At 37.4% G+C, this 26,964-nt stretch overlaps 1 protein-coding gene across 1 annotated transcript in view; it reads left to right on the plus strand.

Annotated features, from left to right (window-relative positions):
• PLXNB2 (plexin B2) overlaps window positions 1–26,964 on the plus strand; it is a 397,958-nt gene that overhangs the window by 297,370 nt on the left and 73,624 nt on the right. Inside the window, exons 10-16 of the mRNA XM_042469905.1 lie at window positions 1,625–1,736; window positions 2,646–2,748; window positions 3,508–3,609; window positions 12,842–12,928; window positions 14,274–14,355; window positions 23,076–23,236; window positions 26,294–26,442. Coding sequence (XP_042325839.1) covers window positions 1,625–1,736; window positions 2,646–2,748; window positions 3,508–3,609; window positions 12,842–12,928; window positions 14,274–14,355; window positions 23,076–23,236; window positions 26,294–26,442 — 796 coding nt within the window. The remainder of the gene's footprint in view (window positions 1–1,624; window positions 1,737–2,645; window positions 2,749–3,507; window positions 3,610–12,841; window positions 12,929–14,273; window positions 14,356–23,075; window positions 23,237–26,293; window positions 26,443–26,964) is intronic.

Below are 26,964 nucleotides of genomic sequence, written 5' to 3' on the forward strand. Positions count from 1 at the left end.
CGAATTATTAAAACCAAACACAATCTCTCTCTCACACAAACAATCTACACATTTAAAATCATATTAAAAAATCAACATTATTAAAATCCCTCACAGTCAGTTCCTAAATTCTTGATGGCATTGAAAGAATTTTCACCTGCTGCTGGAACGAAAGCAAGGAGGTAGCAATCCTAGTTTCCTAGGGAATGAGTTTCAAAATTTAAGAAATTCACACTACAGTGGGGCCTCGCTATCTACAGACTTGCCATCTGCGGATTTAATCATCCATGAACAGCAAACCCAATAGTGGCCTGTGCATATCACACCACCATTAGGGACAGTGGGACTTGAGGTCCTGCATTGTGTCATATCTGCCACAGAGGAAAGGGCAGAATGCATCCCCATGGGTACAAAGGCCCAATTGTATATGCACAACAGCTATGAGGGAACATCAAGGTTATGTTTGCAGTGGAAGGGGTTCTTTGTGCCTTTTCCCTTGTTGTCACTGCATTTTTGAGCAACATCTCCACTGTGTACAAGATTCCAAAGATGCAGCCATTTAAAGAAGTTATGCCTATTGTTGCGTGATAATTTTTGAACTTACAACAAATTTGTTCATCTGTGGCTTTCCTATACATTATTTTTTTCCTGTCAAGTTAAAAACACATACTTGGCTACAAGAAGACTGTTGCAGCTGAGTAAGTGGGTCCTAGTGAAATGTGTAACAAATGTTTCCAAACACATCCTCATTTCTCCTGAGATGATTTGACAAGTAATTTGTGTTCTTTGTAAATATCAGTTTTTAAAAGCTAGAACTCTGAATTAAATGTCACCTTTTTTAAAGTCCAATTTTCATCTGACCCCTGAATATAAACTAAAGTGAAAAACAACATGGAATTTTCAGCAGAATTTTTCATAAAGTGGGCTTAAATCTAAGCTGTCACCACTCTTTCAAAAAGCTGTTAGAGGAAAGCTGAGTTTGATATTGCTCAATAGCTTGTGAAATAGCTTGTCAGAGGGGTTTAATGATTTCCGTAAGAGGAATAGCTGAGAGTCTCACTGAGGAAGTCCCAATTTCTATATATAGATCTTCAGCTTTCATTCAGTTATAATCCAGATTAGAAATCTTTTAATAGAGGAAGTATATTTCTAAAAATGATATGGTTAGTTTACTATTTTGAGTACATACTAGTTACTTCACAAATCCTAACATAATCTGTTTTATTCTTAGTGTAAAATTCATGAAAGTCAAGTGATGCATACTGTCCATATACTGCATATTGTATTCAAGAAAGGGAGTTTTTAAATTTCCATCTGAATTAATACATCTTATTTATTTTTCTTTGTCTTCAGAGTTACATTTTCAGTAATTCAATATTTATCCCTTTGAAAGAAACATCTCCCTACTGTAATGGAACTTCTAAATATTTTACCATATTTTACCATTTCCTTTCTGTCCTTTTATCTGCTGACCATTTAATGCAATTTCATTTAGACAGAAGAATCACACTACAAAATGCTTCAGTAGAGCATATAAAGACTTGAATAGGCATTGACATTGTACTATTGTTAACACTGAAACATTAGTGTTGCATAAATTATAAAAACATCCTTAATCAAATTAATCTTTAATAATTTTTTGTAGATTATGTCTTGGTTCCTCTGGATCTCACCTTTGGTGATAATATATTTTTTGCATCGGGTACATATCCTTTTTATGACTGTGGAGAAGCAATACATCGTATTGAAAATGAACCGTACGTATTTAGCTAGTTACCCTAATTCTTTTTCTTTCTGTCCTTCATGACATATACACACAAATATTAAACAGATTTGAATGTTAGTTTTCTCAAAGAAGGGGGAAGACTTCACTGTGGACACTGGCCAGACAGGTGCAGACACTTGTTAATATATACGGTATATATTATGCCCCAGTTTGTATGGGGAAAAAGTGTACCTTTTTTAAACAACATTTTTGCCTCACTGAATACTTTGGTCAGGATCCATAAGGTATGTTTTAGGGGACACATCATACTTCATTTTCTTTTTGTTATTGTTGTTTGCTTGGTCTTGATGATATTTCTTATCTACTGCATATGACCTTCATTGATAATATATCTATGTTAACACTGAGTTCTGTCCACCTTTGTTTTGTCAACTGTATACTTGAGAAGGCACAAAGAAATTGTTTTCTTGGCTTGCAAAATCAAGCTCACTCAAAGCAAAGTTTAAGTGTCCCCTGATTTGTATGAGGATGGCTGACACAGTAACCATTTGCAAATATCCACATTACTTATATATGGTCACTTATTCAACCTTTATATTTTTCTGTCCATTTTATTTTTGTCTGTGCTGGAAAAGCTATGGCTGAAACTAATCATATTTTAATACAGTCTTTTGTCCCATGAAGATAAAGCTCTTCTTAGATTCCTGAATTTATAACTTGGTGTAGTTATAATTTTTTTCTGAGTCCACTTTTTTCTAACCTAAAATTATGGCTAGGGTACAGGAGGAATCATGATACATGGTTGTTCATGTTATCCATGTTGTTGTAGTTGTTGTTGTTAATTCCTGTAAATGAAGATATTTATTGCTGTATAAAATGGTAAGTAAGGTTTACAAAGAATGGATTCCCCACCCACTGATGTTCACGTTTATCCATGCAGGTGCTATTCTTGTGCAAGCAGTAAATGGAATTGCCAATGGGACAGGGAGAACCATATCTGTGAAGACGCATCTCCAGATGAAAATGCAATTAAACAAAACATGGTAAAACTATAAACTATTATGAGTAGGTCTTATTAAAATACTTACAGTACATAGGGATATGAAAATGTCTCAGTGTTATGAAGTTTCTCTGAATCCCAAAAGTATTTTCTTCCCTTCCATGTTTCTTATCAGATTATGAGACAATGGTCAAGATCCTACATTAGGCTTGGTGGGGCAGAGCATTCTGTCAATGTATTCTCTCCCCTTCCCCCATACATACAATTAACCTTCTAGATGCTGCAGTCCACAATCCAGTGATTAGCTGCAGAGGACAGGATACACCCAGGACACCTCTGGGCTATAGTACTGTAGTCAAAACTACAGTCATGACATCCGGGGCCTCATTCCCATTATGGTTTAAACCGGATCATGATTCGGTACAATCTGGTTTAAACCACATGGTTCCCACTTAATCCGAATCGCTAAAGTGATTTTTACTTCCATGAAACTGAATCTTAGACATTAGTTAATGTGATTAAGGAACAATTTGTTTCCCTTGCTACTCATTTTACTGCTGTATTCTAATAGGTGGAAACCTTAGAAATGGACAGAGTAGTTTGGTGTTCGTTGTCATAATTTTTAGCAAGTCTGATTTGGTATATTGCAATAAAATTTGTCATTCTGTACTACGCATGTAGAGCATGTACCTTTAGAACATAAAAACAAAAACCTGTTATCCAAAACATGTTCTGATGTTTTGTGATGGAAGAAGTCTGGGTTTGTGTTTTTTTTATTATGTATAAAATGTTTATCTTCTAGGCAGACGAATGTCCACACTTTCTAAATCCCAACCCTGAAATAATACCAATGGAAGTCTCAACAAAAGTATTTTTTCAAGGAAAGAATCTGGATCATTATAAGGTAAATTGTACTTGAATTATGCTTGTGTGTGTATAACCCAGCAATTCCCAAGTACTCTTTTGTTGTGTCAATGGATGAAGCACTAAATAAAATGTATGTGTGTGTTTGCTTCATATCTTATTAGCAAAATCTATAGGCAAGAGAGCTCCATTAAGTCAGTGGCACTCCCAACATTCTTAAGAAACTGATATGTTAGGAAATTTTTCATGCTGCAGGACAGTTAAAAACAAAATATCACAACACATGCATGTCCATTTAACATGTGATGATCAAGTCTTGGTGATCTTTCCTCTGTTTTCATAGATGTGTGTGGTATTAAAACCAGGGTAAATTATAATAAGGAAAATATAACAGTCTTTAGAATGATACTGTTTACACTGTAGAAAAGAATTAAAAACCTGGGTCAGGATCCAATGATGTACTTCCACTGGGTCCCACTATCTTCTTCAGAATCAATTATCTCCCCACCTTCCTGCAACTCCACCCTATCTGTTAAAAATATATGCTGGAGAAAACTTCTGGTTCAGATATTTCGCACCACAAGATGACCGTAATAGGGGTCAGGGAAGAAACTAAGGAACCCTGTTGAATCTTGAGTCTAAATACTTTTGAATTCATTTGTTTCCTTTTAGTATTTATTATATTGGATCTAATGTTACAATGCACAAAGAAATATGTTCATCTAAAAATTTTATCTCTTGTTTAAATGGATGCTATATTTCATTGACTTACACTCTAGAAAAAAGCATTACTATGAAATTTATCAGTGGTGATAAAACAGTTTATTACTTTCCCCCCTTCCTGTTAGTAAGCAAAATATTCTAGAGTTGCAGGGCAACTCTGCTTTCTATCACTGTATATCAACATCTCTTAAACCAGACTGCTCTTTAACTTTTGCTGCTACAGTTTTTTCAGATCCAAGCTTAAGGGAACTGTGGGCTTTTCATCAGTGAAATTCCTGATTAGAGGTTAATTAATGCCATGGGGGAAAGAATAACTTGAAATCCAGAGAAACAGTGAGGAGGTGTTTTACTGTATCTTAAATCCTTTTTGTCTCAGGTCTTCAGAACTGTAAACTTGTGACTATCCCCTCAATGCTTTTTTGTGCTGTCTTAAATTTGGTTCTTTTTTTAGCCCTCTTCCCCACTGCTTCTTCAGAACTCAGTAGACTTTCCTTGTTTCCACAACTGATGCTTGTAGCCATTGAGGAAACAGACCATGTGGAATTGAGGTGGCAGAATTCTGCAGAAGCAAATGACAAAATGGCTTAAGAAGGAACAGATTTGAGAAACAGCATTAAAGGCTGTCAAAAATGCCTCTTGCCCTGTTTTGAAAAACTCTGTTATAGATATAACAGTCCTGAAGCTTGCATGTTACTTAGAGCCCAGGGTTATGATGCAACTTCTGCATGAATAGAACTTATGATAAATGGTCCATTAAGCAAAATGTTACTCTTTACCCAGAAACTTCTGGAATCAGTAGAGAGGCTAAAGTGTCACACTCAATGGCCTTTCTGTGCATAAGCTTGGATATAGCAATCAATACTGGTGGGATTTTAATTGCAGGATATGGATATGACTACAGTAAGGAAAAATAAAAATACGTAGAGTGGGTGTAATATAGCTGTGCTAAGTTATAAACAGAAATAAATATGGAACCCTATTCTGCCTGTGTTCTCACATTTAATGTAACTGATGCAGGGATGGTCTGAGGGTTAATAATAAGTTCATTTTTTAGGATGCTTTGTCTGTAGTACCAGGAGTAGTATACAGTCAGCCCTTCGTACACACAGATTTTTATACCCAGATTCAAGTATCCACAGTTTGAAAATGTTCCAAAAAAGTATAAATTTCAAATATCAAACCTTGATTTTCCATTTTTTATAAGGGACACCATTTTGCTATCTCATTATATTTAATGGGACTTGAGCATACATGGATTTTGTTATACACGGGGGATAGTGGAACCAAACCCCAGTGTATAACAAGGGTCCACTGTATTTTTCACACATGAGAAACCACCTTAGTTGTATATGTAGAGTTGATCATACTTTAGTAGAAAGTAATGCATCATGTCCCAAAGACCCTCTGTACATTAGTGGCAGGATTATTGTACGTCAGGAACACAATTCATCTGAAATTCACAAAGGGTGAAATAGTATACAAAGATATGTCCTTTGTATTGTAGTACAGCTTCTCCATTCCTTTAATGTGAATGACATTGATCATCTGCCCAGAAACTCCTAATAAGAATTACGGCCCAACATTTCCATTAGGCAGTTGGGGGAATCAGATCTGTTATCCCTCTTCCCTCATTTTCAAGTCTAAATAGTTCCAGAATGAACTGGACTTTATTCCTCTTCTATTGAAAGGAGACATTTTATCTCTGACAAGAAGATATGCTATGCAAATGGTAACTTAATTCATTGAATCAGTCCATTTTCCAGGCAAATATCTGTACTTGTTTTGAGTTTCCTTCAGAGAAATCAGAAAAGATAGTTTTTTTAAAATGTATTAAAATATTAGTTTGCCATCTTCAACCCACCAGGCCTTCTTGCATTCCTGAATGCTCCCTACAGTTGTACTGTGAATATGGTTAATTCCAGTGAGATGTTACTGTTGACTCAAAATTGATGTCTATAGATACAACGTGTAGCAAATTTTTCTCAATTTGTGAAGACTGCAGAACCTTCAAGAACCACACTGTTCTCAAATTACATTGACTTCTTGTGATGAGGGGGAAAAAACTGTATGTGTTTGAGAGATACTGACTCCTGATTTATTTAGCTTGAGATTTCCAGCATCAACTATTTTGTTGTTATGTTTTCTCAGTTGGACATATTCCAATGTGGAGAGTATCATGTTTTCTCTTATTCCTTTACGAGCTGAAATTAAAGTCAAAGGTTGGCTAATTAGAATTGAAAACCCAATATTTCTATCAGGAAATCAGGGATTCCATTTGTTGTTTCCCCATTTCAAGTGTAAGGAGAGAAGCAATGTGGTGCACTACTGAGAATATTTGGAGACCAAGGTCAGTTCTCTATTCACATATGAAGCTCATTAAGTGAACTTGTACCAACTCAAGTCCTCATATTTGAATGATAGGCTTAGGGTCTAAACCTACCTCATAAACCTACCTCACAAGGATTTTGGAATAATAAAAATGAGAAAATTGACAAAGTCATTTCTACATCTTTAGCATCTAGAAAGAGGGGAGGGGAGAGACTTCCTTCTGCATAAATATATCAATGGAGTATAAAAGCATAAGTTATGGGGGGAAATCAGATCAGCAATAACAACAGAAATGTATGCGTTTCAACTAGTACTACAGTTAGAGAACTATCAGGCAGCATTTTTTCCCTGGCTTTGGTGCAAATTGGACATGGGTTCTGTAATCACTGATACCTCCTTGAGGACGAAGGCTCCACCAGTATAGGTATACCTCTCACTATTATAAATATACTTACTATTTCAATATGATTTTTCCTCTGGAGTATATGAGTATGTGACTACTTTAAAGCAGATGGTTAAAAGGTCAAAATAGTTCAAGATTTTCCATACTTGGACTCAATCATCAATCAGAGTGGAGAGTGCCGTCAAGAAATAATAAAACTAGGACTTGGAAGGGCAACTATGAAGGAACTAGACAAGAATCTGAAGTATAAAGATACATCATTAAATACAAAAGTTAGGCTTGGTTGTGCCCTGTTTCTATGTGTGGTTATGAAAGCTGGACAGTGAAGAAAACTGATAAGAAAAAAATCAACTCATTTGAGATGTGGTGCTGGAAAAGAGTCTTACAAATACCACAAACTGCTAAAAAGATCAATGGATGGGTCATAGATCAGATCAGGGCCAAACTCTGCCTGAAAGCAGAGATGACTAAATATGACAACTGAAGTTGTCATATTTTGGCCGTATCATGAGAAGAAAGAACTCACTAGAAAAGGCTATAATGCTTGGTAAAGTGAAAGTGGGAAAAGAGGAAGACTGCTTTCCAAGTGGATAGACTTAATCAGACAAACCACAGCCATGAGTCTGCAGTGGATGAGCAAAGCGATTCAGGACAGGGTGACTTGGAGGTCTCTCATACATAAGATCGCCATGGGTCAAAGCTGACTTGAAAGCAAATGACAAAAATAATGGAATACACTACTTCCCAAAGGTATTTTTGGATGATGGTATACCTAGATTCTTCATATATAGGAATGAGTTTACTTTTGTGTGTTTGTGTTCTTTTAAAGACAGTTCACTGGCTGTCCTCTTTCTTTAAAAAGATTTTTGCAACCAACAGAATCAGATTGCTGAAAGAAACCTTTCTGCATGAGCTGAATGAAAACCTAAAGGTGGCTGTTTGCAGTGCAATCTAGTGTTTAGCATAGTTTAGCCTAGGTGGCAAGAGCCAGTGTGGTGTAGTGGTTTGAGTATTGGACTACAATTCTGAATACCAGAGTTTGAATCCCCATTAAGCCATGGAAACCCACTGGGTGCCCATGGGCAAGTCACACTCTCTCAGCCTGAGAGGAAGGCAAAGGCAAACTCCCCTCTGAACAAATCTTGCCAAGAAAACCCCATGATAGCTTTGCCTTAGAGTTGCCATAAATTGGAAATGACTTGAAGGTGCACAACAAAACAACAACAACAACAACAACAACAAGGCCTAGGTGGCACAACACTAATATTTCATCTTGCTGTCAAGGCCAAATTGCATAGCTCCATAGCTGAGCAACATCCCTTTAAATTCTTTGCTGTACTGCTGAAGGTTAGGTTTTGGGTCACCATTATTGTCTGTTTTGGAATTTAAATGTTCTGTAGAGCTTTGCATTATGGATCAGATTGATGTTTGTCCTGCCTGAACCTTTTCTTAGGTCTAAGCCTAGATCTGTCCTTGCTGTATGTTCTATACCTCTAAGCTATTCAAAAGTCCTTGATGCACCGAAAACATATTTCCCCCTCACTCTGAAATAACTTTCACTTCAAGTTGCATTCGAAATCATCTTAATCCTGTTGCAGAAAAGCATGCAGTCCTTGAAAAGTGTAAAATGAAACACAGGTCAAAGAAAGCAGAAGAGTGCTGAGACTTGGCTTGCCGCCCCTCTATGTCGTTGGCTTTCCCAGCTCCTTCTTTAATTAGCAAGGCAAGGAGAAAAAGAAAAGACAGAGAATCAACTTTTTCCTCCCAAAGTTTCCTGGGTTGGGACACCTCAGGCTTTTTTGCCACAACTTCTCAGCAAGCTACCATTTTAATGACTTTCGGAAATTCTTTTCGCTGTGTTTTCATGAGCAGCTTTTCAATATTATAACATAGCTGGAGTGTAGGAATTCTTCATTTGGCAGTTCCTAGGTTGGAAGATTTGGTTGGGAAGTGCTTTAATGCACAAATAAAATGCAGATTTTATGACAGAATCTTCACTCTCCATCTGTTGGAACTTGTAGGCCATTCCACGGTTCCTTTATGAAGTGTGATGCTGTTTCATAGTTCTCTATCCTCTTTCAGATTTGACTGTACTTTGTGAATTTTGCTATGTTGTCAGTAAGGAGGAAATACAGATGTGTAAAACATTCCATTATTAGTTCTCCCTAATGTTCAGCCTAATCATTACACACACCCCCACACACACACACATTGTGCTCTTAAATCAAACACATAAATACATTTTAAATTACTTAGCACTTATCTTGTTACATTTTAGATTGCTGTTTTGTACAATTTAGTTGTACAAATTGGTGGATTTTTAAATCATTAATTCTTTATCAATATATTAAATTTGTTTATCTTTAGAATGTTTCTGTTAGACTGAGAGATGGTGGCTTTCTTAAGGCCTCCCAGGGTTCAACCACACTGCAGAAATAATCCAGTTTGACACCACTATAACTGCCATGACTCAGTGCTATGGAATTCTGGGGACTATAGTTTTGTGAGACATTTGGCTTTCTCTGTCAGAGTCTGCACCACAACAGACTACGGTTTCCAAAATTCCATAGCATTGAGCAATGTCAAAGTGGATTATTTCTGCAGTCAGTCAGTCAGATGCAGTCAGGGTCTCTCATATCTAAGCCTTCCCTACTTCACAGTTGTGAGAATAAAACAGAAGAGCAGGGTGAGGTTTTTTTTAACTATACATAAAAGGAAAATAATAATTCTTACACCGTATTACATTCCACATCTGGCCCCAAAATGTTGCTTGTGAGCACCTTTTATCGTGTTTTTTAAGCCTTCAAAAAAACCCAGTCTGAATCTTCTGAGTCTTTGAATTTTTGGCACTTTCTTGGCATACACAAAAACAACTAAGGAAAAGGGTTGGCAACATGGCCACAAGAAATATTCAGGTACCGAACCCCTCCCCCCCCCCCCCCACAAAGCTATGTAGTCTTGTAGGCTGGGGTTGTTTGGTTTGGTTTTGCTTTGTTTTTAGATGATTGAGGGTGAACATTTCTAGGGCTCCCTCCTGCCTTAGATTAAATGTTTTACTGAAAAGCAAGAAGTCAGTTTTTAAAGGGAAAGTGGTACATTCACATCACGTGTATTTTAGAGTAAAAATTATAAGGAGCAATCTATTTCACGGGGGATATCCCCCACTTTAAAAAGCATCTTCTGTTTGTCTGACTAGCTTTTTGTTTGAAAATCAGCATGTGTCTAGTTTAAAAATCAAAACCCTCAGAAAAATGAGAGAGAAGTGGTCTTGAGGTTGTCCATCAGTACTTAGAACCGGGTCAGTAGACTCAACAGGCACATGAGCCACCTGGTCATAGTCTTTTACAATGTCGTGAGAGGGGATGTGTTTCTATTTAAATTAAAGCAGTTAGTTCAAATTTGCTATGTCTTTAAATTGTTTGTTTATTGTTATCTGCCCTCGAGTCAACTTTGATTCATAGCAAACCTGTCGATGAGACAACTCCAAGAACCTCTGCCCTCCACTTCTCTACTCAGTTCCTGCAAGCTGATGTCCATGTCCCCCCTCTGATTGAGTCCATCCATCTGGCATGTGGTCTTACTCTCCTTCTCCCCTCTACCTTTTTTAACATTATTGTCTTTTCCAGTGATCAATGCCTTCTCTATATATGCCCAAAGTACGTCAGCCTCAATTTAATCATCTTAGCTTCTAAGGAGATTTCTGGCTTGATCTGTTCCAAGACCCATCTGATTATCATTTTGGTTGTCCATAGTCTCTTATGCACTCTTCTCGAGTACCACATCTCAGATGAGTTGATTTTCCTTCTGTCTGCTTCTTTGACTGCTGCATCCATACATGGTGATGGGGAATACAATGGCTTGAACAATTTTGCCTTTTGTACTCAGTTGTATATCTTTAGTCTTCAGGAGCCCTTCTAAGTTCTTTCTTAGCTGACCTCCCCATAACTAATCTTATTTATTGACTGCAGTCATCACTCCAATTTATATTTGATCCTAGGTATGGAAATTATTTAACTATTTCAATTTCCTCATTGTCTAGATTGAATTTATATATCATGATTTTTATTTTCTTTATGTTCAGCGTTAATTCTTTGTTTGCACTTTCCTCTTTATTATTTATTATTATTATTAACCTTCCTTAGTAATCTTGCCAAGTCTGTAATCTCTTCCACAATTATTATGGTATCATCCGCATACCTTAGCCTGTTGATATTCCTTCCTCCTATCTTCATTCCTCTTCCTTATGATTATAGCTATGCTTTTCTTACAATGTTTTGGCGTATAAATTGAACAAGTCTGGTGACAGAATGCAGTCTTGCTTGATCTCTTTGCCTACTGGGAACCACTCTGTTTCTCCAGATTCATGGCACTCTCATGTCTTTCAGTGTGTTCCAAAGCTTTTCATGATCTATATAGTCAAATGCTTTGTTGTAGTTGATAAAACACATATGTTTTTTTTTTCTGGAATTCTTTTGGTGATCTCCATTAGCCATTGTATGTCTGCAGTGTGATCCCTGGTGCCTCTGCCTTTCCTGAATCCTGCTTGCACCTCTGGAATTTCTCTCTCCATGTATGGTTGGATTCTGTGTTGCAAAATTTTGAGCATGATTTTGCTTGTGCGTGAGATTAATGCTATGGTCTTATATTGCTGCATTCTTTTGTATCTCCTTTCTTGTTATTGGGATCTATTTTGATCATTTTCAATCTGTTTGCCTCCTCTTTGTTTTCTATATTTGTTGGCATATTTTAGTTAACAATAGGGTTGCTTCTTATTGTAGCAGTTCAATGGGGATTTCATCTGTTCCTGGTGATTTATTTTTTCCTATTTCTCTTATTGTATCTTTCACTTCACCTTTTAGAATTTGGGTTCATCTTCATATGTTTTTTTGTTCCATGTTTCATTCATTTTCTCATCTCTTTCATATAGCTCTTCTGCGTATTGCTGCCATCATCTTTTATTTCTTCGTGTTTTTGTTTTATGTTCTTTTCCATGTCACAGAGCATTCATGCCTTTGGTTTGAATTTCTCAGATTTTTTTTTGAATAGGTCTCTCATTCTTCCTTTTTTGTTATCTTCCCTTTCTCTCCATTGGTCATTATAATATAATGTAATTTATCCCTGCGCAATAGATGTTGCACAGTTACATTCATTGATCTGGTTTTGTTCCTATCTCCCTTTACTTTTGCCACCCTTCTCCCTTGTACTAAATGAAATGTTTTGCCTATCATTTATTGTTTCTTCTCTCTCTCCTTTTGGCCACTTTTAATGTATTATTTCATTCTTCGTTGATTGTGATCTTTGTTTCTGCCCATAATTCTTCAGGTTCTCTGTTGATTATATTTAATCGCGCAAATCTATTTCCTACATTATCTATGAATTCTTCTGGAATATTGTTGAGATCATATTTTGGTATAATGACTGCTTTTGTTTTCTTCTTCAGTCTCAGTCTGATTTCTGTTATGGTTTTGTTATTTTTGTTCATGGTCTGTACCATAATCACCTCCTGGTCTGGTTTTTGCCATGAATGCAAATTTTATTTAAAAATCTCCTCTTCCCCCCTTCCCCTTATTCTTTTTTCTATTTTTAACAATGTGTAAGTAGCCATGCTCTCAAGGAATCAGAAAATGTTGTAACATGCTTTTCTAAGTTGCCCTCACTCTCTTGCCTGATATTTGTTGTTGAAATTATCACAGAGCAGTTGGTATTGATCTTTATTTGATCTAGTTATTTCCAGAGCTGAAAGTTATATTACTCAACAGAACTACTGTTCATGTCATGGTGGAGGAAAGATTACAAGTCAAATATTTCTCTTTCATAGGGTAGCCATTTCATAATTGGAAATGACCTGTTTGAGACTGCAGTGGAAAAAGCACTTGATGGAACGTTCTACTTTCAAAGCCCAGCGGTAAATATTAGGAGTGTATTTCTATTTGTGTGTGTATATTTAAGGACTGCTTTCTCTTTTGCTTTATTGGAGAGGAATGGGTTATGTCTTGTTTTTAAAGTTGAATGTGTTCTCCACTGTACATTTCCCTGGCATGGGAATCACTGCGTTTAATATCAGGCCTGACATTTTGGCCATGTTTATATATTTGTCCACAGCATGTGTGGAGGGATGTGGATATTGTTCTCCAGAACCTTTGTCAATTATCAGCTATTATTGGGCCTAATTTGTGGGAAATATGTCTCCTTTTCTGTGCATGCTGCTGTGAATGCAAGACACTGGTTAACATGTGATGAAAAATTATAAGCTTAGCATTACAGGTTGAATCTCTCGCTTCTGAAATTTCAAAATCCAATTTTTTTTTAAAATGAGTGGCTGAGATAGTGACACCTTTGCTTTTTGATGGTTCAGGGTACACAAACTTTGTTTCATGCACAAAATTATTAAAAATATTGTGTATAAAATTACCTTCAAGTTAAGCATATAAGGGCAAAACAAAACATAAATGAATTTCATGTTTAAACATGGGTCTCACCACTAAGATATTTCATTATGTATATGTAAATATTCCAAAATCTGAAAACCCCAAACACTCCTGGTCCCAGGCATTTCAGATAAGGGAGACTCAACCTGTAACTGGATTGTTGACCTTCCCTGGTAGGTGTAGGTGATAGTCTTCTAGGTTTTTTTGCTTTGGAGCATTTATTTATTTATTTTGGTCATTCGTGTTTGTTTTGGCAGGCAGGAGAATATCTGTTGCCAGAACCAGCAACATAATAAGGAAGAAAGAGAGATGAGGAAATTTCCCCTTTTCCTCTGTGAAGAGGGAGCTTTTTCAGGAGTAAACTCTTAGTGTAGATTTGCAGTGATAGATATTATTTTAGAGTGTTAGATGTCTGTATTCACCTGAATTTGCTTTTAATTTTTTAAATTATTTTTGAACAATAGTTTTCTATAGCAAAACAAAAAGCATTCACTGTCAGTTTTCTTTAAAAACATCTTTGACTAAATACACCAGCTCCAGTTTGTGTTTCTGATTGTAACACAGCATTTTGAACATTTTTGGGTACAGTCATTTTATTATAACTCTTTCTTAAACAACAATTCCTATTTTCAAAGGTATTAAAATAATATGGCTGTGAATATGCCTCAGTTGTGTATTATAAGTATTGGTAAATATTTTTTGTGAAACCACATAAATAAGAGTTTTACTATAGCAGTAGTACACTGCTTGGTTTGGGACAAATAGATTAATAGATCTAATCATTTCTGATTGAGGTAAGTGTCTTTTCCTCCCACTCTTCAGATTTCCAGTGCTGCAAATGAAACTGTACCACTTAGTTTATTCATTAAAATCAATAAAGTCAAGATTGACAGCAAACTGATTGGTGAGTATGACATATACAAAATGAAAGGGAAATTAAAGGTACTGTACAATTATTTATTCCATCAGAATCTTTGATTTGTACCTCCAATTCCATTGTCTCTTTATAGTTTTTATTGTGTTGTTTTTTAAGGAAACATACTCAGATGTAGCGGTGTTATGCCATGCAGAAAAATAACAAAATCCACAAAAGAGTGATACCTTTTTTGCACCAAATAGTGGTATCATTGTTTTGCAGATTTTGGATTTCATTGTACATTGTTTTTAAAGGTGACATAATAATTACTGTATTTTCTGGCGTATATGACTACTTTTTAACCCAGGAAAATTTTCTCAAAAGTCGGGGTCCGTCTTATACGCCGGGTGTCGTCTTATAGGGCTGAAACATCTGAGCTGGACTGGAAAAATCTGTGGTCGCCACATATGGTGGGGGGAGCTCAAAAACATTCACCGCCGCATACCCTCCATATGTGGTGACAGTATGAAAGCAGCAAGGGCAGTGCTGTACAAGTACGGTAGAAGAAAATCTTGGAGACAGGAAGGGCTGGGCAGGCAAGGAGAGCTGACCAATCCAAGCAGGCTTTGTATACAACAGGTTTTCCTGCTAAGTACCTGCGTATCATAAGCGTATGAATTAAAATTAACATATTGAAATCAAATCTGATGTTTTTTTTAATTTTTATTTGGTGTGCATTGGAAGAGGGGTAGTCTTATACAAGGAGTATATCCCAAACTCTATATTTTAACTGTAAAAGTTGGGGGTCGTTTTATACACTGGAAAATACGGTATCAAAAGCAATGAGTAACAGTTTTAATATTCTGTCAAACAGCAGTGTTTTGACTGAACAGCGTCTTGACATTTGTTTGCTTTGGGGTTTGGAAGATACCATTTTTGCAGCAATCAATCCTACAATTTTATGATAGAAGCATCTAACTCTTTCCAACTTCTGATACATACTGATGTACCTTTTCAGGCATGACAGATTTGGGAACCACCAAGAAGTATTAATCAAATGCTACAGTCAAGTATACTAATGAAAAAGGCCAGCTTATTTTCCTAGCTTCAGCTGCTGTCATTCCACATAGAGTCAGCCAAGACTTATTCTTCTATGATGCTGCTGCCACCTCTGCTTTAGATCAGATATCTTGAGGCTGTTTCATATTAGGTCCCCATCTTGCAAGTATTTTTGTCCAGGCACAGGTCCAATGTGAACTTTTTTTTTTCCTGGCAGGCAGAGTGGTCCATCTAGAATGAGTAACTGTGCTAGACTGAAGCCAGGCGTGACCTTCCAAATGCTTTTTAGCAATCCTTTTGTTTATTACTATGACTCAGTGACACTTATAACTAATGTACCTACACTGATAAGTCTCATATAGCTGCAAATCAATCTATAAATAGTTATATTCCATGAATTTACTTTCTATTGGATGTTGCAAATCAAAATTACTTTTAAGAACATAACCCTTTATCTTTGCAATACTAATACCTCTTCCATCCAAACAACATATATTATCTTTTTATATGGGATTATTGTAAACCAGTGATGGAATATCACCACATAATTAAGTGAAATTCTAATATGTATCTGATACATTGTTTCCAGTAAATAATGTGGAGTGCTGTACCATTATGTGGCGTAATGGCAACCTTCTGCTTTGTCCATTTTCCTCCAAAGAAAAAGCAATCCAATTTGACATAAGTACAAAAAAAAATTACTACAGTGTATCTGTCTAGACTAGATGATCTTCTGATCCTTTCTAGCTTAACAAGTCAGTGATTTTTTATTATATTTCAAAGAAAGCTATATATAATTTTAAATCTAATTGATTTATAGGTTCATAATTTTTATAAGTTTATTGGAGACAGCAGAGCACAGCTGATTTTAACAAGTCAGGAATAAAACAGAAAGAGAACAGAACTAGGAGGGGGTTTTTTTTATACTTTGTTAATTTTTTGATACTAATGGTTTCCAGATTTTCTTTTACTGATTTTTTTTTAATTTACAACTTTCAAGCTTTTAGAATAGCTGAATATATACCCATCGTGCTATGACATTAGTTACTGGGTTGCTCCAATAGTTACTGTATAGAAGGTTTTCAGTTATTGAATTTCTTTATATAAATGAATCTTTTCTTCCTATGACACATTTAGAGAATGTCGGGTAATGTTGGCATTTAATGCCTTTTTATAGCCACTGGAGACTCTGAACACGGTGGAATCCAATACATTCCTTTTATCCTTTGTCCTGTTTTATCAGTGGGTTCACAGCTAGTATCTAAAAATGATGGATAGGAATTGAATCTAATAGCTGGCTTACTGCTGGTATACTTAATGAGCTGATCAGTAATGAAACTTATTAACTCTTTGAGCTCTGTCTTTGTATTGTGTGCAGCGGTCAGAGCCTTCAGTAATTGTGGATTTAATTTGGAGACAGTTCAGATTCTGACCTGTAGATATAGAATCATTCCCATTCCTGCACACACCGGTGGAAAATATCAGTTGGTCAGATGAAGGTCTTGCTGTTAGACCCATAAAATTCAGGATTCAGAATTTAATCAGCTTGTTTCATACATCAGATCAATGGCATTTCAGTGCTCAGTTAAGATAACAATATGTGCAAATCTTTATTCCTAGGGTGAAATCAAAGCACTTAAAACCATGTCTATTAAAAGCATGTGCCCACTCTCCTCCATAGATACAATAACCACTGCCCATATGCAATACACCATACTCAAGGGAAGCAGTAGTTCTACTATATTCTGCATGCTCCTCATCTGGAGTACTGCACTTCATTTTAAGAAGGATATAGACAGGTTGGAGCAGGTTCAAAGAAGGACAGCAAGAATAATAACACATATGGAGAACAAAACATTTGAGGAAAGCTTGAGGGAGCCTGGAGAAGAGAAGACTAAGGGTTGCCATTTAAATATCTAAAGAATTGTAACAGAGAGGAAGATAAAGAAAATATCTGTGGAACATGATAGAACAGATAGCATTTTTTAATTTTTGTATTCTCAGTTTTGTCTTGCAGTTGTTTGTGCACAAGTAACAGCAAGGCAAAACTGAGGATGAAATTAATTTTTTTGAAGTGTGTATCTGTTCTACACTTTCAGCACCTTACTCAACCAAATGAGTTGTAGCTTTTTAAAATCTTCACTCAAAATTGTGCATACTGGGATCCTTCTAGGAGAAAGCCTCAAACCTTTTCTCATTGCTGTGGTTCCAATTTGATAATACCCACAGATAAAGGATGCATATTTATTCATCACCATTTTTCTTGCACTGCAAATTGGAGGCACCAGGCTTGGGAGGAGAATGTACTGTAACCAAAGGGTTACAATCTCTCTGATCATGTTGCAAGGGTCCAAATCTCGGTAAGAGGAAAAAGACACAGGTGGTAACTATATCTTTAAGCATGTAGTTTAATACTCCTATAATATATAGCAGTGGAAGGTACAGTATGTAGCCCCATAAGGCGATGGTTAAGATGCCAATTCTGACGATCGGAAAATCAGAAGGTTGGCAGTTTGAGGTCCAACTGCTGCATGATGGGAGCTCCCTTCACTAGTCTCAGCTTCTGCCAACCTAGAAGTTCGAAAGCATACAATGCAAGTAGATAGGTACAGTTTCTCACTGGGGAGGTAACAGCATTCAGTGCAGTCATGCTGGCCACATGACCACCAGAGCAGTCTTCAAATAACAGAGATGAGCACTACCCCCTACAGTTAGTTACAACTAGACATTCATGTCAAGGGACTACCTTTACCTTTACATTTAAGATGATGTTGGAATGCAACTCCCATCAGCCTTAGAAAACACCCTGTGTTTGCCATGCCTGTTACAGAGGCAAGAGATAGAATTGAACTTGCTGAAAAAAAATAAATGAAAAAAGTAGACTTCAATCCATTATGGGAATTCAGGCGCTTTCCAGACCGGTGCTTTGCGCCGGCCTGGATACGTGCTAGGGTTGCCTCGGGGCATCCTTTAAAGACGCCCTGCACCCCTAACACGTATTCCGTATGTCAAAATGACAGCGCCTTGTACAGATGGGCGTCGCCATTTTGACATGATGGTCATGCCGCATCCAAACGGTGCAAGCATGATGTGCTTGCGCCGCATCAGGCCGCTTGTGGCGGCCTAACAGCAGCACCGGAAGGAGCTCCAAAACAGAGCTTCTTCCTGGAGGGCGCCTCGTTCCCGCAGCAACTAGATTGCTGCGGGAACGGCACCAGGGAGAAACGGGCCAAGTGTCCCCTTTCTCCTCTGGCTGCGGCTCCCGGGGTGTCCTGGGGCATGAAGCCCCAAGGACACCCCTTTTCGGGACCAGGGAGGAGCGGCATTTTGCCGCTGATCCCTGGTCCTGAAAAGCACCGGATTGGAGCCTCTGGGCTGCCGTTGTGGCCACCCTGGCCCCAATACGTGGTGCAAAGGGGCGGCTGCAGCTCTCCCCAAATGGGCGGTCTGTATCCGGCCTCAGTTAACCTTATATAATTTCTTTTTCTTTTCTTTTTTTAAATTTAAATTTTTTTAAAAAAATTATGTAATTTCAAGCTCTCACTCTTTGGTAGGAAGTTTTTATATATCAATTATGCCTCCAACTTTAAACCTGAAGTTTACTAAGCTAAGAAACCTTTAGAATGATCTTTTGGTTAAAAACCTTTTATTAGAATGATGAAAATTTTAATGGATTTGTCATGGACTATATAAGTATAATTACTTGTGCCAATTAGAGTAGACATGTTGGATTAATGAGAACGTAGAAAATTAACATTTATCTAGATTCCACTGATGTATTAATTTATTCTAGTCAGGAATAACAATTGGATTTAAGTCCTTATTTTTAAAAAACTATTTACTACTGTGAGAGCCAGCATGGTGTAGTGGTTAGAGCGTTGGACTTAGGACTATTGAGACCATGGTTTGAAGCCCCATTCGGCCATGGAAATCCATTGGTTGACCTTGAACAGGTCACAGTCTCTTGCCCTCAGAAGCAGGCAAAGACATTTAAGCAGATGACCTCTTTACTTAATGTGTTGTTTAAAATAAATTTCAAGTACTCTACATCTCTTAATTTCAAAATCCTATTTGTATAAATGTAAAGAAAGGCTAGCTATTTCTGATCCTTCCTGATAATCAGGAAGAAGGGGAGTATTTATTTTTCCTTCTCTACACCTTTTCAAAGTTTTCTACCAGGTGAAATCAGTAATTCCGTTACAATTGCTTCAGTGATTGTTAGGCTCTCTGTTATTTGCTGTTCCTTGCTTTTTCAGCAGACAAGTATTTTATTCTGCTTCCACCCCTATGATGCCAGCCATTTAGACTCAACATAACCTGTTAGTCAAGCTCATTTAATACTATATTGTGCCAGTCACTGAGCACAGGAGAGAGAAAAAACCATCAGAGGTCTTGTTCAGCACTATGTGCACAACCATATCACCTTGAATAGATTTGAATGTTCTAGGGATGTGGCTGGTGGACCATGCCCTCCAAGCAAAACAAAAAGAAAACAAAATCCACATTTCCCATTCTCAGTAAAAACAAACCTTTGTCAATCTAACCAGACTATCTTCTTTTGAAAAAATATAATGGGATGCTGACTATGATTATACTTTTTTCTAATGCGACTGGCTTCAGAACACAGGGATGCATTATAACTTACTGTTCTTGTGAGTTATTCTGAAAATATACACATCCTGAGCACTGTCACTACCACCCCTTGCCAGCAATTGGGGTTTACAGTAGATTTGCTAACTTTACTAAGCAATTTTACTAAGCCACAACAGAGCATCTCTATATCCCCACCCTCAATTCACCTTTTCTGTAGCACTTATTTCGGACTAAAAGTTTTTTGTGCAACATTAGTAATACTTGCTTCCAGTTAAGATGGTGGCACTAGAAAGAAGTAGGGCAAGCCTGGATAGAGCCAGCCAATCACAATTTGTGGAATCATGGGGTCCAGAGCAATTTCTGAGAAAGGATATAACTGAGGCTGAATCTAAACTGCAGAAATAATCCAATTTGATGCCACGTTAACTTTCATGGCTCCATCGTGTGGATTCCTAGGATTTGTAGTTTGTTGGGGCCCCAGAGCTCTCTGACAGAGAAAGCTGAATCTCTCACAAAACTACAAATTCCAGAATTCCATAGCATTGAGCTATACATAACTTAAAGCGATGTCAAATTGCATTATTTCTGTAGTGCAGATTCAACCTCAGAAGCTATAATATGTGGGGGGAAATATAATGAAAGGATATAACTTATGGCCAGTCAGAAATAGAGAGCAGTCCAGTTAGGAGATCTGGATCAGGGTTTGGGGAACTGAGTATATGGAGAGAGTTCAGGGAGAAATGTTACTTCTTTTGAAACTGAGGTGCGCTATGTGGAAACATCACAAGGCTAGATATCTGTTTTTATATGATATACAGTAAACCTTTACTGTTTTTATTTTCTACATCTCTGATGTTTTAATTTAATAAGAAGGAAGACTGGTCACACTTCACCGCACTGTGCCCACTGATCACAACAGCCTCTTGTCCAGTAAATATGTCATTTTAAAGCCCAAACACCAGATCCAGGGAGGGAGGTTGACCGTAAAAGGGCAAGTGGAATGATAGGAGCCCAAGAATTGAAACTCCAGGGGTTGTCCTGTATAGGTGTTCTATTGGAATGATAATCTATCTACTCATTATTATTATTGACTTTTTAATATACCCTGTCTTTTCCCCAGAAATGGACTTGCCAGTAAAAGTGTGTTGTGCTTGATACACATTCCCAATTTTCCAGCATCTTGGATTTACTCCATATGTTCAGGAATGCCCCTCTGGGATGTGATGAATACCTCTTTATTGCAAGAAGCTTTCACATTCCACAAATTCAACTTCAGTTAACTTTACCCCCTCAACAGATTAAAAATTGTTATGGGCCGAGGAAACACTCTGTCTTTCTTTCTGATTCATGCTCATGATAACCCGATGTGACAGGGCATTCCTCATCAGGATTTGAGTGCTCTGCAGTGCCCTCCCATCCTTGGACTCTGACCTCATCTGTCAACCTTTGGTGCATGCTTCGGGATGCTTTGGATGACCTTAGAGTTAAATGTAAAGGGGGGAGAAATGGTTTGTAGTATATTGGTGTATATGAGAATGTATGAAGGGAAGTCCTGACTGTGGTACACCACCTGAATTGTGAATTTAGTTTTATGATTTCTTGTTTGTTTTTTTAAATATTAGAATAATTAACTCTCCTTCTGTTCTTATCTTCACTATACTCTCTAGAGGTGAAAGAGGTAATCACAAGCCTCTACACCCAGCAGAGCTACAGCTCTCCTCCATCAGCATACAAACATCCTGCTTAGAAAAACATCTGAACTGACTCTGCCATATTTAATTAACAATTCTGCTCAGTGGCCTACATCCAAATGCTAAAATATTCTGTGCCAAAAGTGGCATTTGCTTTTTAAAATGGCCTTCTGTAAAAAAAAAAAAAAAAAAAAAAAAAGCAAGGAAATTAGCCTTCTGGAAGAGCTAATCTTCTTGTAAATAAGGATGTGTGTACTTTGCTTAAAGGGGATTTCATTTTGTTTTGTTTTTAAAGAGAAAATGTTACCCCTTTGCCTCTGCATTACCAAGTTTTGACAGGAAATAGACAGTGTTACTGGCAGTGGCATGTTGCCCCTCTATGGGTTTCAGAGGTATAGGCCTGCTGGACTTGCAGGAGCTGCCAGCCCCTGCTCTAAAGCAAACATCTGTCATAAATTCAACAAGCATCCCCTGTTCTACAAGTGAAAAGAAAACATTTGATTTGTGTCCTGCTTTTTTCCTAATGGGACCAAAAGTGTCAACAATGCTATAATAATTTAATAAAGCAACAATAATGCAAATTATACATTATTCTCTGCATTCAGTTTGGTCTGGAGGAAGCTCCTTCCCACCCTCAGATGTGATAGTTAATCTGTCTGAACATAACCAGTCCACTCAATCCTCTAAAAAGAAACTCTGAACTCCAGTATTTTGTTCCTGTTCTTTTTATTTTGCTTTGCTTATCTTTGTCGCTTCTTGTGTTGCCACCATTATGGAATTTATCACACAGCGAGATCCTGTGGGAAAATGGGATTTAAACGAGTGTTAAATTAGAGATAACCCAGAAATGTCCAAAGTTGATCACACGACGTAGCTGTTAATGTAAAATAACGCAAAGTTAAACCAGGGGAAAATGGCAGCTTTTTACTTTCAAAAAATGCCAAAAGTAAAAAGGTGGCATTTTTCTCCGCTTTAACTTCACTTTAACTTTGTGTCATTTCACTTTAGCAGCAATTTGGTGTGATAAACTTTCCAAATTTGCAGGTTCTGTTTAAATTTTAATTTAATTTAATTCTCGTTTAAATCCCGTTTTCCCACAGGATCTCGCTAGTGTAATAAACTCCTAAGACTATATTCCTAACAGTCAAAGTTGGCTTTGACAAATGTGAAAGTTCTAATACTTGGGACATCTGACTCCATTTAGAGCCTTGCTTGCTTTCACACCAGGTGGCTGCAAAACCTCAGCATATGCAGTTATAAATGGGTCTGTGCTATTGATCTATTGAGAACAGGAAATTGTGATTGTCTCTTAGTCATACAGACATCATTCAATGAGGACATACCATACTTTATTTAGGCTTTGAGTTGTTTTGGATTATGGAATAGTAACTGAGACAAACGTATATGGTTTGTAATTTTTTATAGTGACATTATACAGCTGCTCCTATGGTCGGGATGATTGCAGCTTGTGTCTTGCGGCTGATTCTAAATATGAATGTGTCTGGTGTAATGATGGAAATAGCTGTGTTTATAAAAACCAGTGTTTAAATTCTACTGAAATCTGCCCTCCTCCAGTCATTACTCAGGTAGGCAAAGTCCTTATTACTTCATGATATTTTCTCTGATACTTCCAAAGCAATTATGCAACTCTGGGGATCCTTAGCATGTTTTGTAAAGTTCCTTGTTATAAACAATGTCACTTGATTTTTAATGTTATTTTTTTTTTACCCAAACATGAGTTGGTTGTCTTGCTGGATGATTTACAGAAGAAGTGGATGGGCCACGTTGATTCCACAGTATCCTTTTGGGCTATTTGATATGAGACTTGGGGACACTGTTTTGAACTCTTCCTTGGTTGACTGTTCCCAGAAGATGGTGCTGAGAGATTGTTATTCAGGACTCAGTACTATCCCTTATGCTTTTCAACATGTATGAAGCTGCTGGAGGAGGTCATCCAAAGTTTGTGGGTCAGGTGTCAATAGTATGTTGATACCCAAAGTTATCTGTCCTTTACAACTGATGCCTAAGAGGTTGTGGAAGCACTGAACTGTTGTTTGGATGCAGTGAATTATTGGATGTGAGTAAATAAATTGAGGCTCAGTCTAAACAAGATGGAACATAAGTTGATCAGTGGGAAAGCTAACCTAAGGTTGAGGTTACAGCCTGTTCTCGAAGGGGTTGTACTCCCCGTAAAGATAAAATTCATTGTTTATGAATGTTTTTGAACCTCACATTGGCCTTACAAGGCCATGTAGCCACTGTAGCCAGATTTGACTTTGCCCACTGGTTGGTGCATCTGGTGCACCATTTCCTAGGGAAGGCAGATCTTGCCATAGTGATGTTCCTACCTTAATTTATGATCGAGAAGGACTTGTTCATTTACCTGCAGGCCTGGTAACTGCATTAAGTTAATTATCTCTCAGTTAGATTATTGTAATCTGCTGTGTTTGAAAAGTTTTTGGAAGCTACACCTAGTACAAAATGATGGTGTGTGCTTTAAGAAATGAATTGGCTTCCATTTTGCCTTTGAGGTCAAATCAAGCTGATAATGTTGCATTGTTGTGTCCTAAATTACTTGGGACCAGGTTATCTGAAAGACCATTTAATCCCATTTGAGTCTGCCCAAAACTGGAGATCCTTAATACAGTGGACCCTTGCCTTAAGCAGGGGATCCGTTCTAGACCCCTCACGTAAAGCGAATTCCACGTATGCTTGAGCCCCATTCACTTGAATGGGGCTCGTGTTTGGCAGATAGCTTTCATACATCTAGAGTCATGTTTTCGTAAAGTTTCTTCCAACTTCAAAGCACTTGGCATGTCTCCTTCCAGTATCGTGGCAGAAGCCTCATATTGTGTTGGAGATGTTCTGGTAATAGAGGAGGTCTTACCGGCATGAGATTTACTTCATTACCAGGACAATTTAGGAAAGAGAAGTGCAAGAGCCATTCCTGAACTACTGAATGGAAAAATTTTATGAAATGTTGGAAGTTGATACTATTCCATTGAGTTTTTTCCCCTCTTTGGCTGCATCCACACTGCAGAAACAATCCAGTTTGACACCACTTTAACTGCCACAGCTCAGTGCTATGGTATTCTTGCAATTATAAATTTGCTTTGGCACCAGAGCAAAGCTCTGATACCTAAACAAACTACAGTACAATTCTTAGAAGTCCATAGCACTGATCCATAGCAATTAAAGTGGTGTCAAACTGGATTGTTTCTGCAGTGTGAATGCAGCCTTCTTCTTCATAATGTTTGATTTAACACAGTGAGCTGGTTCAGATGTAACATTCTTTACTTAATAGGGCCTGGCTTGTTGAGCCAAGAATCTTCTCTATGAACCTGCCAAAATGGGAGATTATATCATCACTGTATAGTGCCAATCACATTCCATCCTGACAGTTAAATCTGCAAGTTAAAATGCATACATCAGTTTCTTTTAAACTGCAGAATGTACTGGGGGGTCAAGTCAAAAGCATTCTTCCTTGCATTCCTGAAGATAAAACAATTCTCAAGGAGCATATTTTCATCACTTTCAAGATTTTCATACAACTAGGTAATACTTAAATTGAAAACCACTACCTTTAATTGGTTTTAAAAAGCATTAGTCATGCAGTCTGTAGTTCAGACTACATTTAATACTCTTGGGAGTATAAAACAGAAGGAATATATGGTTCTCCACATGTTGTTGATCTGTAAATCTCATCAGCTCTAGCCACCATAGGTCCAAAATACACTGCAGAAATAATCCAGTTTGAGACCACTTTAACTGCCCTGCCTCAGTGCTAGGGAATTCTGGGAATTGTAGTGTACTGTGGTGCCTGAGTTATTTGACAGAGAAGGTAAATGGCTTGCATAACTACAGTTATCAGAATTCCCTTGCACTGAGTCAGGACAGTCTCAAACTTTCTGAGTGTGTTTTGGACCATTTCTGGCATGAGAGATAATGGGAATTGCAGGGTGACACATTTCCTGTACACAGTATAAAATAACTTAGGCTACTGTCATACTGCTGAATTAATGCAGTTTGACACCACTTTAACTGTCATGGCTCCATGCTATTCAATACTGGGTTTTGCCTTTGTTGTGACAGCAGAGCTCTCTGACCCCGAGAAGGCTAAATATCTCACAAAACTACAAATCCCAGAATTCCATAGTACTGAGCCATGATAGTTAAAACATCAAACTGCATTATTTTTACAGTGCACATGCAGCCATGGTTTCCAAGAAGTGCCTAAATGTTGCAAGATAGGCACATGTACAAGTGTACAAAAGTGTCGGCCCCAGAATAAAAAGAATGTGATCTTGAAAGTACATAAATTACTCTTTCCCCACATTTTTTTTACATAGTGGTGCTTTATGCCAAGAACCTTTTTGAATTCTGAAGAATTATTAAACTGAGCAGAGACAGACTAAGGTAGGAATTGTTTAGGAAGGTTAATCTATACCAACTGTGCTATTCACATTGCACTGGATCTTGTGTACAACTTTCAGAAGGGTCAAAATTTCAGGGTTCAAAATTTCAACTTTAAATCCTACATTTCCTTTCTACTTTTTCAGTCACCACTAAATATTCAACTGCTGGTAAAATGTTCACTATATCAGTCTGACTTGCTACTGAGATTTTTCAAATCTGTTTTCTAGATTGAACCAAAAAATGGACCACTAAGTGGTGGAATTTTATTAACCATAATGGGATCTAATTTGGGCATCAGAGCAACAGATGTTAAAGAGATAACAGTGGCAGATACTGAATGTATCTTTAAAGAAGAATTCTACTCTGTTTCTACCAAGTAAGTAATTTTCAAATGCTTTGAATACCAGAGAATGTGAGGGCAGGTGAGGATTATATATACTTAAGAATTGAAATGTAAAAGAAATAATAATAATAACAACAACAACAATAACATTTTTATTTATATCCCACCTCTCCCTACGAAAGAGAGAGAGAAAGTTCTTAACATAGTTATACATATATAACGTATATTTGGAGGGAAAAGAAAAAAAAACAAGCCGAGTACACACCAGAAAAAAGTGTGCCAAAATGCCTGGGTGTTGGACTAGATGATGCTTGACTGCTTCAAAAGTGATCTTACAGGAGGGGGGGGCACACTAACTCCTCTAGGCGGCCCAGACAGTGGTGATGAATGTTGGGAATTGCTATCCAAGAACTACTTTGGGGGGTGGGAGCTGCATAGTTTCCTTTCCTGATGTAAATCCAGTTACAGTGTGCCCGCACCAACTGTGGGCTTGCCATCCACAGTTTGGGCTTCTGCAGGAAGGAAGCCCTGGCTTTTTCATTGAGCATACACACA

This window comes from Sceloporus undulatus, chromosome 5, assembly GCF_019175285.1.
Source record: "Sceloporus undulatus isolate JIND9_A2432 ecotype Alabama chromosome 5, SceUnd_v1.1, whole genome shotgun sequence".
NCBI classification, from domain to species: domain Eukaryota; kingdom Metazoa; phylum Chordata; class Lepidosauria; order Squamata; family Phrynosomatidae; genus Sceloporus; species Sceloporus undulatus.